The sequence below is a fragment of the Ctenopharyngodon idella genome, chromosome 6 (assembly GCF_019924925.1).
Source record: "Ctenopharyngodon idella isolate HZGC_01 chromosome 6, HZGC01, whole genome shotgun sequence".
NCBI classification, from domain to species: Eukaryota; Metazoa; Chordata; class Actinopteri; order Cypriniformes; family Xenocyprididae; genus Ctenopharyngodon; species Ctenopharyngodon idella.
The window spans coordinates 30959784-30979384 of record NC_067225.1 but is presented as its reverse complement, the minus strand read 5'-3'; the positions used below and the strand labels follow the sequence as shown (position 1 = coordinate 30979384).

Here is a 19601-nt window from a genome sequence, read left to right as displayed (position 1 = left end):
GCCACATGTTTGATATTTTGTTACCTTATTCAATCACTTTCATACACTTTCACTAAACATTTATCTAAACATTTTTAGGCCACTGTAAAGATTCTCAAATCTCAAATAAAACAAATGTCATAAATGTCATAAACAGAAATGCAAATAAATATACATTTTGTTTTTAAATAAAATGTAATAAAAATCAAAATTTTGATGGCACAATCTTTACAATAATAAGTTTACAAGTAAAGTATTCCTTGATTTGTTTCACAAACTTCTGGTCTCGGACCCCATAAATCAAAGGACTCAGTAATCTAGGCATAATATTTGTGATTAGATAATTAAAGAAAGTGATCTTAGTTCTGTGAAAAGGAAAGAAAGGAGTGACAATCATATCCAAAACAGGAGCGACATAGGAAAGCATACAAAGAAGTAACTGGACACCGTGCAACAGTATAGTACTCCGAGCCTTATTTGCTGAACCCTTTGAAACTGCCTTTCTGGCAGTGAACAGGACTCTGCAATAAGTATAAATGAGAATTATCCACACCAAAGACATATAGATGACTTGTGAAGCAGTGGTGCGATCCTTGTGGGCTTTATAAGGGAACAAACTGAATGGATAGCAAAGTACAAGAGACCTGAAGGAAGATATGGGCTGAATTGAAAATAAAATAATGATATCTGACAGAGAAGGCATAGCTCCTAAAACCCATAGCAAGCATAAAAAGATGAAGGTTCTTTGTGGAGTGCAAATCTGAGAGTGATGCAGTGGTTTACAGATCGCAATAAACCGTTCGATGGCCATACCAGCTAGATTCAAAGGAGTGATCATAAAGGTGGTTGCACCCAGAACCACCAATATGCAACACATTGAAGCATTTACAAGTGGTGTTGCATAGGACAACACATATAAAGTCACTGATACAAATATCATGAGCATGTCATTGATTACCAGGTGAATGTATAAAATGTATCTGGAGTCTCTTGAAAACATTGGATTGGAGAAGAAAGTCACTACTAACATTGCGTTAATGACATTAATGATAAGAGCAAGGCAAACAATCACAATGTTTTTAGCAAGAGCTTCTTCATAACTATCCACAATCCAGATGGTTGAGTTCATTTTCCGGTTCTTAATGAGGAAGTATCTGGATCAGAAAGAGGAGAAAGTGTTTAAAAAGTGTCCTATTCTAGGCTTAGCCTATTCCTTTTAAAGAAGTCTTGTAGATAGCCTTACCTTGTAGTAGAAGAACCGGTTCTGGATTGTGGGCAGTCTGAAGCTCACATGAGTTTTAATCAGTACAGTTATACTTTATGTGCTCATGTGTTATTTATGGCTTGTGGAAAGGGCAGAGATTATGAATATTAAGTATGCTGGTCATTGCATCACTGTAAATTTGCCTATTCAAACATTTGCTGTTACTTTCATGACAGTGGAATATTTGCAATGCAAAGTTACACAAAGAATATTTTAATTAATTGACAAATACAGTGCAGTTTGTCTGAAGCTTCTCCATTCATTATATATTTTATTAATTTTCCTTTTATTGTCTAGTTTGTGGTAGTGTTTCAGAGTCTTTGCATTGCATTGCAAAATATGACAACAATTCATAAAGATAAATCAGTAAATATTGCACTCTGAACATCGCCACAACAAGCACTATACCATCATCATCATAGACATTTTACTGTCTTCTTTCTGCACAATTATTGCCATAATCAGATCTAGTGAATAACCATACAAATTAGTAACCTTACAAATATTTTAATAATACTATTGATTTTCACTCACACACACACACACACACACACACACACACACACGGCACTACCGTCAAGCGATCGTGTGTGGATGCTTAAGCTGTAGTCAAAATAGACTATTAGCGCACAAAATTTCTATGGACACTGCAATGGTCATGATGTGACGTCATGTCAAATTCAACATGTAATGAATAATAATAAATCCAAAATGTAAAAATATACAATCTACTGCAAAAAGTCTGCATTCTTTTAATTCAGCTAAAATGTTACGCTGTTACGCATATCAATCTTCTATTGGTCACACATCTTCATGTGATACGAATTCACAGGTTAGAGCTCACCAGACTTGAACTTTGTAATGCAGCGAAATTCAAAACTTAAGGTGCGTTCGACTTGAAGCAGCGCTATGCAGACCGATCAGTGTATGACATCAAAGTACCACGAGAATGATTAGAGAGCAGACTGCGGCGTATGCTTTCAAATCGTTCTTGCGGTACTTTGATGTCATACACCGATTGGTCTGCGCAGCACCGCTTCAAGTCGAACACACCTTTCTTCACTTGAGCATGCACTTCCAGTCTCCCACATTCGCATGCATTTGAATGCAAATCAATGGAACGAAAAGTGTAGTGACCGCCCCTTTAAGTCATTGCATCTGCCACATGACATGTGAATGAAAGACTCCAGAGGATAATTAATCATTTATGTTTTATCCTAATTTATCTTTGGTTGTAATTAATGATAATAAATGGTTTCATTAACAAAGTTTGGGAGGAACATGTTTAAATGATCTATCCAATCAACACGTCTATCTAGTCAGCATGAGAGGAGGCCTACGTTCCTCGTCTCACTTATGTTCCTTGACAGTTTTCAGCATTCTCCACCACCTGACTCCTCACTCTTAGCTGGTTGCTATATAATACGGGGGGAGTGCTCTGGGTTTGGGCCAAAATACCGAGCTCTAAGCCCCCTCCTCGGACAGCAAGCCAAAAACGCATACTCTTTACTCTATCTGATAATTTGTAAGTGTGAACTAGTGAATCAAAGATTGTGTGTGTGGATGTGTTCCAGGAATTTGGTTATTGACAATGTAACTCTGCTCAAATGAACGAATTAATTCTTGAATAACTGCTGTCATGGCAGAGCAACAGTTTGATTTTGCTGAGCAAGTTGACTTGTTTATAACTACCTGTACCTGAATAAAAGCGCTTCCGGTTTAATGACAGAAATTTTAGGGTCACACTATTGCCTATGTGAGAACTGAGGCTATCATCACAGTAGTGCAAGAGCGGATGTAGTATGTTCAATAGAACAGTGCACTTGAAATGCATTGGCCAAGCTTATACCTGAAGCATTAGTATTGCAGAACTGCTAGGTACCCAGCATGCATTGCGGATGGTGCCAAACTGACCTGAGTTACTCTGCAAAATGGACAAAATCCACCAAATTGGTTCAAATTGTTGTTGTTAGCATTATATTGGTTGTAACTATTTACTTTTTGCATGTTACTTTGTGGGCTTACTCTCTTCTAACTGTGTAGAGCTATGATAGTAACCATGAGTGACTGCCATTTTTATAAACGAGTTAATGACATTTGAATGATGTTAACAAAAAAGTATTCAAATTAAATCTATGCAGTATAGGTTTTTATTTCAACACAAATTAGTTTTTAGTGCTGTGCTCATCTGTACACCCTACTGTATGTACTATGATGTAATTGCATTGATACAACATAATCTTTGAAAACTTAAAATCTCATAATCTTTGTATTTACACTCATTTTCTATTCATTGCTAACTGCAAAATTAACGATACAAAACAAAACAGCGCTTTGAATTGGTTATGTAATTTGTACTTGAGCTTCTTAGGGTTACCACATGGGGTCAGCATACATGTATCTTGTCTGAATGATACCTGCATGCGGTTGCTGTGATTAAGATTTGCCTGTTTTGTAATTGTTTACATCTCAGCACTGAAGCAGACTTCTTCCTTGTACATGTATTCATCCAACACATTGTATTAAAGCAGAAAACAGAGAGTCGTAAGGGTAAAAATATATTAAAATGAGTTTAAAGTATTAATAATAATAATGATAAACAATCAAAAACAAGAAGAAAAAAGACAGAATGCAAAGCAGAACAACACTGTAAAAGTAAAATATATTTAGATCATCTTTTGGGAAATTCTAACACACTAAATATAATGCAATCTGGACCTAAACAGACAGAATGAAACCATACTACACCATACTGAATGAAAATTGTAGAGTGGTAACATTAAAAAAACACTTTATTTTGCACTATTATTTTGTTTTGTTGATAATATTGCATTTACTACAGAAGCATAATTGTACTTTGGACTATTTTCATTGTACACAGCTAAACTGAAACATTTTGGTAATACAAACAACTGTATAGGAAAACTACACAAGATTTAGAGTTTTGGGGAAGTGTACAGTTAATTATGGTCCGCCTGCTCATAATTATTTACTGTATGTTTTAATGTAAACATTACTTACATTTCTTTACTTTCAGATGTGTCATTTTAACTCATGGATTCATTTTGTCATTTTAAAAATTAAAGAACACTGTTAATTTATGGCATAACAACATGGCAGTACATGTTCTTAGGTTTAACATTTACATCAGTGTTGCAAAACATTCATCTAGTACACCTACGTGAAGAATTATGCATGCTTTATCAACAATTGTGATGCACTTTTATCAAACATCTGATGATGTTGCCCTTTTTTGCTCATTGTTTGATTGATTCAACTTCTACAATGAATAATCTGCATGAAAAAAGTCCCTTCATGTGTTTGTAAAAATGCTTATCGCGAACACCATAAATCAGGGGAGTAAGTAGTCGTGGCAATATGTTTGTTAGAAGATAATTTAAAAAGGTTAGTCTTGCCCGATCAACTGGTGCAAGTGGGACAAACATCTTGTCTATGACAGCAGTAATGTAGGACAACATACAGAGCAGAAGCTGTGCTCCATGTAACAGGATGGTGCTCTGGGCCTTTTTTGCTGAAGATTTATCAGTGGTGGCCCTTCTAGGCCGCAATCAGCACTTGACAATATGTGAATACAAGAATTACCCACACAACAGATGAGTAAAGGCCATTCATAAATCGGGACTGTACTTCATGGTATGGTGTGCTGTACAGAATTGATGCACCACACGAAGTAGCTGTTGAAGAACTAGATAAAGGACGAACAATTGAAAGGAGAATCAAGTCAGCCAAACCAGGGATTACTCCTACACCCCATATCAGAGAGATAAGGATGTACGTCCTGTGCACTGTGCAAATCTGATGGTGATGCAGTGGTTTGCAGATGGCGATGTAACGCTCAACGGCCATACCGGCCAAAGTCAGAGGAGTGTTCTTATGAGTTGTTGAGGCTATTATTAGCAGTGTGACACAGAAAGGGAGAGGTACATTTTGCCATAAATAAGCCATCACAGAAAGAATTACACTGATAAAAACCATGAGCATATCATTGATAACCAAGTGAATATATAATATGTACCTTGGATCATTGTAGAAAATTGAACTCCTAAAAAATGTCAATACAAACACTCCATTTATGGATAGAATTATGACAGCAAGAAGAACAACGGTGAAATTTTTGGCAAAAGCATCCGAATATCTTTCTTGGACACTATATAGATACATTGTAGAGTTCATTGTCCTTGTTCACTGGTGTTTTTTAAAATTTTTGACTGCTGTTGTTGTTGTTCTTTTCCTTCCAACGATCTTGATGGCTGTCAAAAGTACATCCAGCTGCAATAAGATCATATTTAAGATTTTTCAGTTTATTTAATCTGATATAGAAATGAAAAAAGGAGAAACATATAGTAGGTTAACAATTGTAAGCGATGAAGAGGATAATTAAAAAAAAACAAACATAAAGCTTACCTTTTCAGTTTGCTTAATAAATAGTTTTGGCTCCAGACGTAAACAGACCAGTTTATATACTCATTTGACAGAGGGGGGAGAAAAAAGGAGCACAAGAGAGAAGGAAGGGAGGGAGGGAGGGAGGGAAGGAAAGAGAGTAAAATATTATTTCTGTCATGACAACTCTTGGAGTGTTTGGCATGGTATTGGATATTACAGTGATAATATGTTTGGCCTTGGCAGAATAGATCTGCTACGCTGCTGCTGCTGCTGCTGATTATTGCTGTTGACTGTCATGTTGAGGAAATTTTCACACCGGTAAATAAACTAGCAACAACTCCGGTATTATCGATAACAAAGTTCACAATCATACACACTCGCATGCCGCAGTGGACAAGTAATGTAATCGGCGTATGGCCAAACACCGCGTAACACCGGTAACACTACCACAGCAAGCTGCTGCTGCAGAGCAAGTGTGGGACTTGCTACTGCCAATACATACACAACACGCTGCTGTGAGCAAGACCTGCTGCTGCTGTACAATATAGCATACATGAATTACCCGTTGCAGATCTATACATGTGGAGCTGGGGAAGGTGGAGGGTTTCTGAAAGAGCGCTGCAAACTGCTACAACTTATACTGACCAAATATTTGAAAGTTAAGCAGCAAGCTCATTGGCCAATGATGCAACAGTGACCAATCAGCTGTGCCCTGTAGAGAATGATGTGATTCCTAGCAGATTGAGTTAAGGGTCTGCGCCATCTAGAGTTTCATCACAGAACTTTGTATTTCTGTCATGACATCTCAGAGTGTTTGGCATGATAATGGATATGATTGGGGGCATCGCTGGGACTAATCATTTGGGGCTCGAGCCATGAAAGATTTTAGTCTAGCCCCAATTTTTTTTTTTTTTTTTTTTTGGTGTAGAACTGCCAGGGAGTTCAGTTGAAATGTCATAGGAATTAAGTAAATGTTTGTTGTTTAAACTTTGTATGCTGTCAGTTTGTAGTACAGGATGCTGACTGCTAATTAAAATCTCTATCTCTGGCTTTGTCTCTCTCTCCCCATACATACACACCCCGTGACTGATTTCATGCCCTAATATCTCCAGTTGAGCCCAACATCAGTTTTAAAAAAATAAAAAACACAGAAAGTACTGGAAAGATATATTTCTACATTACTGGTTTTAAATGATTCAATATTGCATACACAGAAGAAGAATAATACGTGTCTAAAATGGATGCACACAGTTCAGTTGAATAATAAAGTTTACCCTTTTTAACTTAATGCTCTAAAACTATTTACGAAGCAACTTTGCTGAAATATACATTAACATTAACAATGAAAGAGAGTGCATAGTTTATTTGTCAGTCAGATGCACATGAAAGTTGCTGGGGCTTTTTTTTTTTTTTTTTTGGTGTCCTGTCCCCGACTAGAGCTGTCCCTATTTTACAGCCTGCTAATATACTAATAAAAAAATCCTGACAAACATAGCCTGCTTGTTACCAGAACAATCGTAGTGATTATTTTCACCAAGAAAAGGGGCTCGGGGCTGCTAGATACACTGATTACTTAGCCATAAAGAACTGAACCTGGACGACAGTAGAGCACTATTATCATCCATTATCAATAGAGACCCCGTTATTGGTTTCAAGGTAGCCACCTACTAAATGTTAAAGTAAAGTAATACTGTTTGTATGTACTATATAACTGCCTAAACAGGATGTTTAGAATTTTTAACATTACTGAAAGTTCATGGGTAGCCTAACGGTGCTTACTGTATTTGCGATAACGCAAGTGTTAGATGTGATAAAATGATTAATTATACAGATCGCAAAAAGTGGTAATACTGGCTTAATGCCAGAAATATTTGCAACAAATACTACAGAAACATTCCGCATTAAACATAGAATCATGATATGACCTCACGTCATTAATAACTTAAACCTGCACTTAAGGATGCTGCACGTGAGTGGAAACACTACAAAACTCCAGTTGCGGCACTTGCATAGAATACGCCACTTACGCTTGAAACTTATCTGCGTCAAATCTTATATTGCATGTTTTCCGTAACTCAATACATTAACAAGATAATTACGGACAATAAGACATAAAGCATAAAGAATTCCCAACACTGGCTATAGTGAGTAGACATGTGTTACCCGCTACAGTTAATTTCACCTGCATTTGGCGGGTTCATGGGTGTTAATTTCAAGCCCTAGTTAGTTGCTGTAGCACCTATGTATAACGGTAGATCGGAAATGAAATGTCCCGTGAGTAATGCTAAAAAGGTTTATTTTATCGCATTTGAAAATAACATACCACATACACTAACCATACCCTAAACCTAACCTAACCCAATAGTGTAAACAAAAGCAAACGTGAGAAAAATAGCATTTGCTTTTACAAGTCTTTGAGCATTTTTTTTGTGACTCAGATATCGTACACGAGCGTTCTGCATCACAAGTGCAATGCTGTACTAAGTGACCTACCGAGCTTATTATAGAAGCCATACATATGAAACTGGTTATGTGATGCAAATGTTAAAATGTATTAGTTTAAAAGTCTTTATTAATCAATAATTTGCCCCTGTAATCATAATAACCGCACTCTACCAGCTGAGCTACAGGCTTAATGCAATACACTAAAACAAAGAATTTTACATACAGTATTTAAGCATTAATAAAGATGGATATTATCAGTAAATTAGTCTATCTAAAATGCAGAATAAAAAAAGGAAACAAACTAGCAAAAGTCATTTTGCTCATTCTTTGGTTGTGTCAACATTTACAATAGGTAATTTACATGAAAAAAGTCCCTCAATATGATTATAAAAATGTTTATCCCTAACACCATAAATCAGTGGTGTAAAAAGTCTTGGTACAATGTTTGTAATAAGATAATTGTAAATGACAATTTTCTTCTGCTGATCAGTTACAAGTAGAAGAAAAATTTTGTCTAACACAGGACTAATGTTGCCCTTTTTTGCTCATTGTTTGATTGATTCAACTTTTACAAAGAATAATCTGCGTGAAAAAAGTGCCTTCATGTGTCTGTAAAAATGCTTATCGCGAACACCATAAATCAGGGGAGTAAGCAGTCGTGGCAATATGTTTGTTAGAAGATAATTTAAAAAGGTTAGTCTTGCCCGATCAACTGGTGCAAGTGGGACAAACATCTTGTCTATGACAGCAGTAATGTAGGACAACATACAGAGCAGAAGCTGTGCTCCATGTAACAGGATGGTGTTTTGGGCCTTTTTTGCTGAGGATTTATCAGTGGTGGCCCTTCTGGCCGCAATCAGCACGCGACAATATGTGAATACAAGAATTACCCACACAACAGATGTATAAAGCCCATTCATAAATTTGGTTAGTTCTCCATGATACACTGTGTTATAAAGAATTGCCGAACTACAGAAAGTACCTGTTGTTAAGACAGATAAAGGACGAATAATTGAAAGGAGAATCAAGTCAGCCAAACCAGGTATAACTCCTACTCCCCATATCAGAGAGAGAAGGATGTACGTCCTGTCCACTGTGCAAATCTGATGGTGATGCAGTGGTTTGCAGATGGCGATGTAACGCTCAACAGCCATACCGGCCAAAGTCAGAGGGGTGTTCTTATGAGCTGTCGCTGCTATTATTAGCAGTATAACACAGAATGGAAGAGGTACAGTTTGCCATGCAAAAGTCATCACAAAAAGAATTACACTGAAGCAAACCATAAGCATATCATTGATAACCAAGTGAATATATAAAATATATCTTGGATCATTGTAGAAAATTGAACTCCTAAAGAATATGAATACAAACACTCCATTTATGGATATAATTATGACTGCAAGCAAAACGATGGTAAAATTTTTTGCAAAAGCATCTGCATATCTTTCCTGTAGATTATATAAAAGCATTGTAGAGTTCATTGTGCTTTTGCACTGGTGTCAAATGTAGTTTAATGTAAGTGAAAATCCTTTTTTCTTTTGAAGTAAGATTTTTGACTCTTGTTGTTGTCGCTCTTCTTTTCCTTAAAAAGATCTTGATGGCTGTCCAAAATACATCAAGCTGAAATCCGATCTTCTTTATCCTGAAGATTTGAAATGAAAATTAAATGAGAAACATTTAGCGGGTTAACAATTATATGAGGAACATAAAATTAAACATATTGCTGAAAGAGTGAACAACTTACCTTCTCAGTTTGCTTAGTAAATTGTTTTGCTCCAGATGTAAACGGACAAGTTTATATGCTCATTTAAGATGTAAAAGAGGGGGGTGAAAAAAAGAGCACGAGAGAGAAAGGGAGGGAGAAAGAAAGAATGCATGGTGCGAGCACTTTTGATAGCTCCAGGGCTTTCATGAAAACTACTGATTATACTTCCGCATTTTTGTGTCCCAGCCCCACAGACAGTTGAAACGACAGAGGGTTAACAAAACAGTCATTAGCCACATTTACAAGTACACTTTTTTGTCATTCCGATTGAAAGATTCGGTGGACTGTTTACATGAGACGTTATCTAATTCACTATGGTGTTTACATGTGCCGGCGCTTTCAATCGGAATGACTTTGTGACATGCGGACATTAGCTTATGTCCTGTTTGCCGCCTTTTATTCCCATCAACATGGAGTTCCATTATTTCTTACGTGCGCTATTTTTTTAATGTAAAGTGTTGCTCTTAATAAAGCAACAGCGTGAATTTTAAGCATATTACTGCTGGAAGCGCAGGAAGCTGACCTTTTTGGTGGCTGTGCATCTCAATACTACCCCTCCCTCCAAACGAAAAACAAAAGCATGTGGATGAAGGTCCGTAGTTATGATACACTGAGTTCCTCCAGTGCATTTAATAAATGTGTTGTTTCAGTTTTACTCCAGTTTGATTTTGCCGTCGCCTTTGTGCATTCTGACAACCGCTGGCCTCTTGACGTGATGACATAGACAAAGTAATCGTTTTAACGTGTTTACATGGTAGAATTTTTATTTTGTTCGGTTTAGAAAGGTTTATCCCACCCCTCTCAACCCGATTACAATTTAATTCGGTTTGGGCATTTTTATTCCGTTTGAGGTGTTTATATGAAGCATTTTCATTCGGATTGGACTTTTAAACCGATTACAATGCTCCATATAAATGCACCTATTGTGAGGGTAGGTTTATCACTGAAAATTGTATTGTTTTACGTCTACTCTTTAAACAGCATTTTGCTGAAAATGGAACACTATGGCAACAGCTTTCTTACCTGTACATGAAGGCCTTTAGCTTTGGGGGGTTGGGCCGAACTGACAGAACGGCAGTTATTTCAGTTTTTCCACTCTGTTTGACCTAAAACAGTAGCTATGTTTACATGGACAATTTTTCCTTCAATATGAATGAATTCATTCCGATTGATGAACCTGAACGTAGTGTTTACATGAACACTAAATAAAGTAATCGGGTTGATGTGTGCATTTATATGTCACAAGCTTCTGGTCGGATTTAATCTTTTGATATGCGCACACTGCATGAATACACAGAGTTTCCCGCTGTTGTTGCATACTAACCATCCTCCTTTTCTTTGTTTAAAAATGCAGACTTAATATTTATCTATTTCAGGTCCTAATTAGGTGACAATGAGCACATGAACCGTTGAGTTGTGCTGCTTGTATTTATCAAGCAGTAAAAGCGCCTTTTCCCAAGCCCAAACCAATCGTCTGTGGATGAGAGTATAAAACAAGGACTGGTGGGACGTTGTCCTGCTTCATTTCACAGACGATTAGTGGAAAGAGAATTTCAGAATGACAGGACACTCATTTATGACACTTTATTCAACGGAAAGAACTGCTTGTTCCACTCGTCATACGTCATTACGCTATTTCTATGTCATTGCATATGCGCAGTACTTTCCAGTTTCGGTTTTCAATCGGATCAAGTGTTTACATGTCCTCTCGATCGGATTACAAAAGGAATAAACCACCCCTTACAATCCAAATGAAATTGTAATCAGATTTGGCCAATTCATTCCGATTGACATGGTTACATATGTGACTTTTTTATTCCGATTGTGCTATTAGTTCGATTGCAATCGGATTATTAATGTAAACACAGCTACTTTATGATTCTTTGCAGCCTTTAGCCGCTGCCTACGATGCGATGGATCCTTCAATGGAAACCAAAAGTAATTTACTCCGGCTAAATGATAAACAATACAAGTTGACAGCATTATGACTAAAAGTTTGCTAAGAAGTATTTCCTATTAAAGCAAGGTGGTATTTGACTCTGGTAAGCAAATTCATAGCAGACTGGTGGGAGTGGCCTTGGATGGCAACACGCCCAATGCATTATGGGTGTTGAAGTTGGCAAAAGGGAAGACAACTGCCTTTTTCTCTGTTTTCTCTAGTCAGGTAGTACTGATTTAAAATTTTTTTTTTCATCTTTCTACTGTGTAGGCAGCCAAGTTTTATTTTTACGCCCTTTTTGCCAGTGTTGAAGTACCCCTTTAAATTGTTAGTTGTCTTTATTTTCATTCACATATGAAGTCATTATGTCAAAAATTGTGTAAAACATTTAATGATTGTTTAACAAGCTCTGTTGCCTTCAATTCATTGTCATTGCTGGCTAAGGAACAGTAATTTCATCAATTTGACAGAAAAGCTTAGCAGTATATTTTTATATACATTCATTCACTTGACACAATTTAATCCAAAGTAAATTTCAGTATATTTAAGATATACATTTCTTATTATCTGTGTTCCCAGGAAAGAAGTGAACTTTGTCATTGCTAGTGTCACAATCTACCATTGTAGGTACAGGAATTATGCCATAGGATCAAGTCTAAACTTTGCATCAAGTGTTGCAAATCATTCATCTAAATGCAATACACTTGCCCCTGGTTTCACAGACAAGGCTTAAGACTAAAATGCATGTTTGAGCTGTTGTAACTGAAAGCAACTTGCACTGACATATCTTAAAATATGTCAGTGTCATTGTTTTGTCTCAAGATGCACACCAGTAATGTACTTGTCTAGTGAAAGTTTATAAAAGCTACTTAAATGCCTTAATTGAACTAAGGCCTAATCCTGTCTGTGAAACCGGGCCTTACATTCACAATTTATAACTTAAATATATCTCGATTATGTATATTATAACCACAGTTTGTTTGTTAAGAATATATTGATGCTTTTTTTTATGATTTATGATTGCACTAAAAATATATATTACCAAAGAGGTCTAATATTCAAGAGCAGAGAGTAAATAAAGAAAAAAAAAAAAACAGCAAGATTGAGAGGCTTTTTTTGCTCATTTTTTGGTTGACTCAACCCTTACAATTAGTAATTTACATGCAAAATGCCCCTTCATGTGATTGTAAAAAAGTTTATCTCGAACACCATAAATCAGTGGGGTAAGCAGTCGTGGTAATAAGTTAGTTAGAAGAAAATTAGTAAAGGTCACTTTTGTCCGATCAGCTAGGAAAAACTGAGCAGAAATCTTGTCTATGATACCAGTAATGTAGGACAACATACAGAGCAGAAGCTGTGCTCCATGTAACAGGATGGTGTTTTGGGCCTTTTTTGCTGAAGTTTTATCAGCGGAGGCCCTTCTGGCCGCAGTCAGCACTTGACAATATGTGAATACAAGAATTACCCACACAACAGATGAATAAAGCCCATACATAGCTTTGCTCAGCTCTTCATGATACGGCGTGCTATACACATTTGTTGAGCTACAGACAGTACCTGTTGTAAAGATAGATAAAGGACGAACAATTAAAATGACAATCAAGTCAGTCAAACCAGGTATAGCTCCTACGCCCCATATCAGAGAGATAAGGATGTACGTCCTGCGCACTGTGCAAATCTGATGGTGATGCAGCGGTTTGCAGATGGCAACGTAACGCTCAACCGCCATACCGGCCAAAGTCAGAGGAGTGTTCTTATGAGTTGTCGCTGCTATTATTAGCAGTATAACACAGAACGGGACAGGAACCTTTGGCCATGCATAAGCCAACACAGAAAGCATAACACTGATAAAAACCATAAGCATATCATTGATAACCAAGTGAATATATAATATGTATCTCGGATCATTGTAGAAAATTGAACTCCTAAAGAATGTAAACACAAACACTCCGTTGATTGAGTTAATTGTGATCCCAAAAAGAACAAGGACAAAATTTCTAACAAAAGCATCCAGAAATTTGTCTTGAGCACTATTTTGAAGCATTGTAGAGTTCATTGTCCTTGTGCACTTGGTGCAATTCAGTGACTCAAAATCCTATTAGGATTTTTTTTTCTTTTGTTGTGGCTCGTTTTCCCTGTAAGATATCAATGACAGTCCAAAGTCCATCAAGAATGAAGTTGATATCCCAAAGATTTTTTCAAGTGTCACCTGTCTTACTTCACTCCAGAAGTGAACTGACCAGTTTATATACACATCTGAAACGAGAAAAAAGCGAGTGAGGGAGGGACGGAAGGTGGAGAGACAGTGAGTGAGCAAGAGATGTTGGTATACCCTGACTTTTTTTTTTTTTTTTTTTGACTGCTTACTACAGCTACTCAACCATATTAATAAAACTGAAACAATAAACAATCTATACTTCAATATGAAGCTGCTTATGTTTGGGTTTAAATTTCCTAAGGTAAATGAGAAAAAAAAAATATCATCAATAACAGATTATCAATAAACATTTTGGGAAAATGTTAGGCGAGTCTTCACAGCACATGCAGTGGCCTATGATATTTTACAAGAAAGATACATTTTGTCCTGTGTAAATGACATCAGGACTTATGTGTATTGTCACCCAAAGACATTAAGGTAAACAGGGTAAAAATATATATATATATCTCAAACTTTGACAACTTTCTATTTTGTCAAGTTGGGTATTTTTGTACTATAATGTTCACACCATAATGTTGGGAACACACATTATTGTATACAAATTGTGTATTTAATCAGGCTATTAACACATATGTATACAGCGTGCATACAAAAATACAATATATAAAAACGTTTTTTGACATTTTTTTTATGTTTTAAGTGTTACAGAGAAGAAAATTGCCCTGAAACATATTGCTTTGCAAATGAAAACACAATTCCTGACGTCCTCTACAAAGGCCATACAATAAATTATGGATAAACTATTTTTATGTACCAAAAAAAAAAGACAATGCATGAAAGGGAGGGAGAGAGAAAGAATGCATTGTGTGAGCACTTTTGACAGCTCCAGGGCTTTCATGAAAACTACTGATTATACTTCCGCATTTTTGTTTCCCTGCCCACAGACAGTCAGAACGACAGAGGGTTATTAACAAAACAGTCATTGTGAGGGTAGGTTTATCACTGAAAATTGTATCGTATGTCTACTCTTTAAACAGCATTATGTTGAAAATGGAACACTATGGCAACAGCCTTCTTACCTGTAGACGAAGGCCTTCAGCCATGTGACTTTTTTATTCCGATTGTGCTACTAGTCCGATTGCAATCGGATTATTAGGGTCAATGTAAATGCAGCTACTATGTATTTGCAGTTCTTTGCAGCCTTTAGCCGCTGCCTACGATGCGATGGATCCTTCAATGGAAACCAAAAGTAACTTACTCCCGCTAAACGATAAACAATACAAGTTGACACCATTATGACTAAAAGTTTGCTAAGAAGTATTTCCTATTAAAGCAAGATGGTATTTGACTCTGGTAAGCAAATCCATAGCAGACTGGTGGGAGTGGCCTTGGATGGCAACACGCCCAATGCATTATGGGTGTTGAAGTTGGCAAAAGGGAAGACAACAGCCTTTTTCTCTGTTTTCTCTAGTCGGGTAGTACCTGATTTCAGATTTTTTCATCATTCTACTGTGTAGGCAGCCAAGTTTTATTTTGTAGATCCTGTTCTAGATTGTAATAGGCCACATATATTTTATAAATTATAGAGTCTTGTGTCTCCTGAAAGAATAAAACTGATCAAAATAAAAAAGCACCTCTTTTTTTGTTTATTATAGCACAGACAACATATACTATATTTATCACTTTCAGCAGTGTTTATGTAATTTTAAAGGGTTTTTTGCTTTTGTCTGTTTTCTCTAGTCAGGTAGTACCGATTTCATTTTTTGGAATGCCCAGCGCATGGTCTAAAAGGGTTGTCCCTATAGAGGGTATTTCCTGACATTTATATGTGCCTGATTTCGATGCCAGGGAAATACATAAAGCAAATCGGCCTGTGAACGCTTTATATAAATACAATATAGGTAAGTCTAAATCGGAGTGATCACTTATATCAATGTTATATATTTCGTCATATCGTCCAGCCCTAAAACTTGTATAGTTTTTGTCAGTGTTTATTTAAAAACACCCAATTATGCAGCGTAGACCACCCTGGTGGTTGATGTACGCTACAAGTATTGTCCGTCCGGACCAGTACATGCTTGTTGTGCAGCAGCGGTCGAAACCAGTGCAGGGCAAGGAGTACTTCTAGCAACTCGAGGCAGTTGATATGCCACTGTCATTGGGGTCCTGTCCAGGAGCCCGACGCAGCATGCTCACTGCATAAGGCACCCCAGCCGGTGGTGGAGGCATCTGTTGTGACAACAACATGCCTGGACACTTGTTCTAGGGGCACTCCGGCCCATAGAAAAGCAAGATCCAACCACGGGCTGAGTGTACGGCGACAACTCGGTGTGATGATCACACGGAGTGTGCCATGCCCACCTCGGGACTCGGTTGTGTAGCCAGTGCTGAAGCGGTCTCATATGTAACAATCCGAGCGGCGTGACCGTGACTGCGGATGCCATATGCCCCAGGAGCCTCTGAAATTGCTTCAGTGGAACTGCTGTTTTCTGCGAGAACGTATTCAGGCAGTTCAGCACTGACCGTGCGCGCTCATTGGTGAGACACGCCGTCATATTGACCGAGTCCAGCTCCACACCGAGAAAAGAGATACTCTGCACAGGGGAGAGTTTGCACTTTTCCAAGTTGACCCGAAGCCCTAACTGGCTGAGGTGCCTGAGCACCAAGTTCCTGTGTTCGCACAACTGATCTCGCGACTGGGCCCCCATGGCATGCAGGGCGGAGGCCCCCTGTCCAGCAGCAGAGTAAGCCTTAGCAGACAAAGCTGCCATCTTCTTACTTGCCTTGGACGGGAAGCGAGGACGATTCCGCCAGGTGGCAGCAGACCACGGACACAAGTGCACCTCAATCGCACGCTCCACCTGTGGAATGTCCACGTAACCCTTGCCGGCCCCACCATCGAAGGGTAGTGAGTGGAGGAGGCAGAAGATCGGTTTCTGGCAGTAAAAGGTGCCTTCCATGTCTTCTGAACCTCCTCATGGACCTCCGGGAAGAATGGCACTGGGGCGGGACCCAGAAACCAAGCATCCAACCACGAGCGCTCGGGACATGGTTCCAAAACGCGATAAACGCCATTTTTTAAAAAAAACGGAGTTTCCGCCAAAATCAGTATTGTGTCTGGTCGGTATCGAAAGTCAGTTTTGCGCAAAATGCGATTTCCGTTGTGTTATTCTGACAAACGCCAGTCTCCCTTCTCTGCAGAATGCGATATATCCGCTCAACCAATCACAGCGCACCATTCCACGCATTGTAAACAGTAATGGCGGCGCTCTGAATAAACCCGGCATCCTAGTTTTCCTAACCTGCTTTGTACTTTGTGATCAACAAAAACAGAAAAATTAATATTTTTGACGGCATTGATGAACCTGTGGTGGTTTCTGTGGTGGGGAAGAAACGCAAGGCACTCAAGTCAGGAGGAGGAAAAATGCCGGCTGATGCTTGTTCCAAGAAGGCATCAAACTTCTGTCACAGTCCCCAAAACTGATCATTAACAGTTTTTAATACCAATGTACTCGGCAAATGTGTTTATTTTAACCATGCGGTGGCGCCAGATACTCTTTAATCGGTAATGACAAACGGAGACATAATTAATTAAAAACATTAACAAGATGACTCATTGAATTCATTTTGGGAGCGACGGCATGACCTGTCATTTTATTCTTCACTAGTATTTCACAATATTACTGTTTTTACTGCATTTTTTGTTTAAATAAATCCAGCCTTGTTGAGCAGAAGAGACATAAGCCTATTTCAATTGTACAATTACAATTGTAATGTTTCCAAACTTTTGATAGGTACTGTATTTTCTGCTTTATTCTTTTCTTTTTTTTTTTACATTGTATAAAATCCATAAGGACTTAATGCACAAGTGTTTGTAGTACATAAACTAATCATAAAATTGTCATAAAATATAGAGAAAAATATTGGTTATTGTTCAGCAGTGTATTTGAATTCTCATTAAAAGAAAATTGATTTCAAATTAAAAGCATAAAAGAGATTAAAAAAATAAATAAATAAATCAATCAATTAGACAAAGGTCAGATAAAAACTGGTATTAGACCCAACATTTCTGTCCCCCTCACTTCTAAAATGATGGCTACGCCCCTGCATGGATTTATTGCATTTTGGGGAAAAAATAATCCGTTTTTATAATAAACCTTTGAAAATCAAAATCTAGATTTGAATGTTTAATGTTTTTATAACCAAAAGATGCTATGTGAAAGTTTGAAACAGAAAATGGTGGTTTTTATCTTGCCGCTTTCTTGGTAAAGAAAACACATTTTTACTCAAATTAATCAAAATGGATTTATAGCATTTTGGAACCAAACTCTTTAAATATATCTTTATTAATGTACTGTATATTATAACCACAGTTTGTTATAAACGATATATTGATGCTTTTTTTTATTTCATAATTTATGATTGCACTAAAAATATATATTACCAGAGAGGTCTAATATTCAAGAACTTCTTAAAAAATAGCATTGTTTTTCAGCAGAGAGTAAATAAAGGGGGGGGGGGGGATTGAGAGTCAAGATTGAGAGTTTTTTTTGCTCATTTTTTGGTTGATTCAACCCTTACCATTAGTAATTTACATGCAAAATGCCCCTTCATGTGATTGTAAAAAAGTTTATCTCGAACACCATAAATCAGTGGGGTAAGCAGTCGTGGTAATAAGTTTGTTAGAAGATAATTAATAAAGGGCACTTTTGTCCGATCAGCTAGGAAAAACTGAGCAGAAATCTTGTCTATGATACTAGCAATGTAGGACAACATACAGAGCAGAAGCTGTGCTCCATGTAACAGGATGGTGTTTTGGGCCTTTTTTGCTGAAGTTTTATCAGCGGAGACCCTTCTGGCCGCAATCAGCACTTGACAATATGTGAATACAAGAATTACCCACACAACAGATGAATAAAGCCCATACATAACTTTGCTCAGTTCTTCATGGTATGGTGTGTTATACACCTTTGTTGAGCTACAGACGATACCTGTTGTAAAGATAGATAAAGGACGTACAATTAAAATGACAATCAAGTCAGTCAAACCAGGTATAACTCCTACGCCCCATATCAGAGAGATAAGGATGTACGTCCTGCGCACTGTGCAAATCTGATGGTGATGCAGCGGTTTGCAGATGGCAATGTAACGCTCAACGGCCATACCGGCCAAAGTCAGAGGAGTGTTCTTATGAGTTGACTCAGCTATTATTAGCAGTATAACACAGAATGGGAGAGGTACATTTTGCCATGCATAAGCCGACACAGAAAGCATAACACTGATAAAAACCATAAGCATATCATTGATAACCAAGTGAATATATAATATGTATCTCGGATCATTGTAGAAAATTGAACTCCTAAAGAATGTAAACACAAACAATCCGTTGATCGAGTTAATTGTGATCCCAAAAAGAACAAGGACCAAATTTCTAACAAAAGCATCCAGAAATTTGTCTTGAGCACTATTTTGAAGCATTGTAGAGTTCATTGTCCTTGTGCACTTGGTGCAATTCAGTGACTCAAAATCCTATTAGGATTTTTTTTTTCTTTTGTTGTGGCTCGTTTTCCCTTTAAGATATCAATGACAGTCCAAAGTCCATCAAGAATGAAGTTGATATCCCAAAGATTTTTTCAAGTGTCACCAG

General features: G+C 37.5%; 5 protein-coding genes across 5 annotated transcripts; all 5 read right to left on the bottom strand.

Moving 5' to 3' along the window:
• Positions 1-184: 184 nt before the first annotated feature.
• Positions 185-1108, bottom strand: LOC127514883 (odorant receptor 131-2-like). The gene has a single exon (XM_051898137.1). It carries the CDS (start codon positions 1106-1108, stop codon positions 185-187), a length of 924 nt encoding a protein of 307 aa, XP_051754097.1.
• Positions 1109-4500: 3392 nt separating this feature from the next.
• or90b1 (odorant receptor, family 90, subfamily B, member 1) lies at positions 4501-5437 on the bottom strand. Its single transcript, XM_051897678.1, is given in 2 exon segments — positions 4501-4803; positions 4805-5437. Coding segments are annotated over 2 exon segments (936 nt in total).
• Positions 5438-8637: 3200 nt separating this feature from the next.
• Positions 8638-9582, bottom strand: LOC127514691 (odorant receptor 131-2-like). Its single transcript, XM_051897778.1, has one exon. It carries the CDS (start codon positions 9571-9573, stop codon positions 8638-8640), a length of 936 nt encoding a protein of 311 aa, XP_051753738.1. The 5' UTR covers positions 9574-9582.
• Positions 9583-12916: 3334 nt separating this feature from the next.
• LOC127514622 (odorant receptor 131-2-like) lies at positions 12917-13852 on the bottom strand. Its single transcript, XM_051897661.1, has one exon. It carries the CDS (start codon positions 13850-13852, stop codon positions 12917-12919), a length of 936 nt encoding a protein of 311 aa, XP_051753621.1.
• A 4656-nt stretch (positions 13853-18508) lies between these two features.
• LOC127514643 (odorant receptor 131-2-like) lies at positions 18509-19453 on the bottom strand. Its single transcript, XM_051897690.1, has one exon. It carries the CDS (start codon positions 19442-19444, stop codon positions 18509-18511), a length of 936 nt encoding a protein of 311 aa, XP_051753650.1. The 5' UTR covers positions 19445-19453.
• Positions 19454-19601: the final 148 nt, after the last annotated feature.

Coding starts and splice junctions, on each gene's coding strand:
- LOC127514883 (XM_051898137.1), bottom strand. CDS start 1,108: ATGAACTCAACCATCTGGATTGTGGATAGTTATGAAGAAGCTCTTGCT.
- LOC127514691 (XM_051897778.1), bottom strand. CDS start 9,573: ATGAACTCTACAATGCTTTTATATAATCTACAGGAAAGATATGCAGAT.
- LOC127514643 (XM_051897690.1), bottom strand. CDS start 19,444: ATGAACTCTACAATGCTTCAAAATAGTGCTCAAGACAAATTTCTGGAT.
- LOC127514622 (XM_051897661.1), bottom strand. CDS start 13,852: ATGAACTCTACAATGCTTCAAAATAGTGCTCAAGACAAATTTCTGGAT.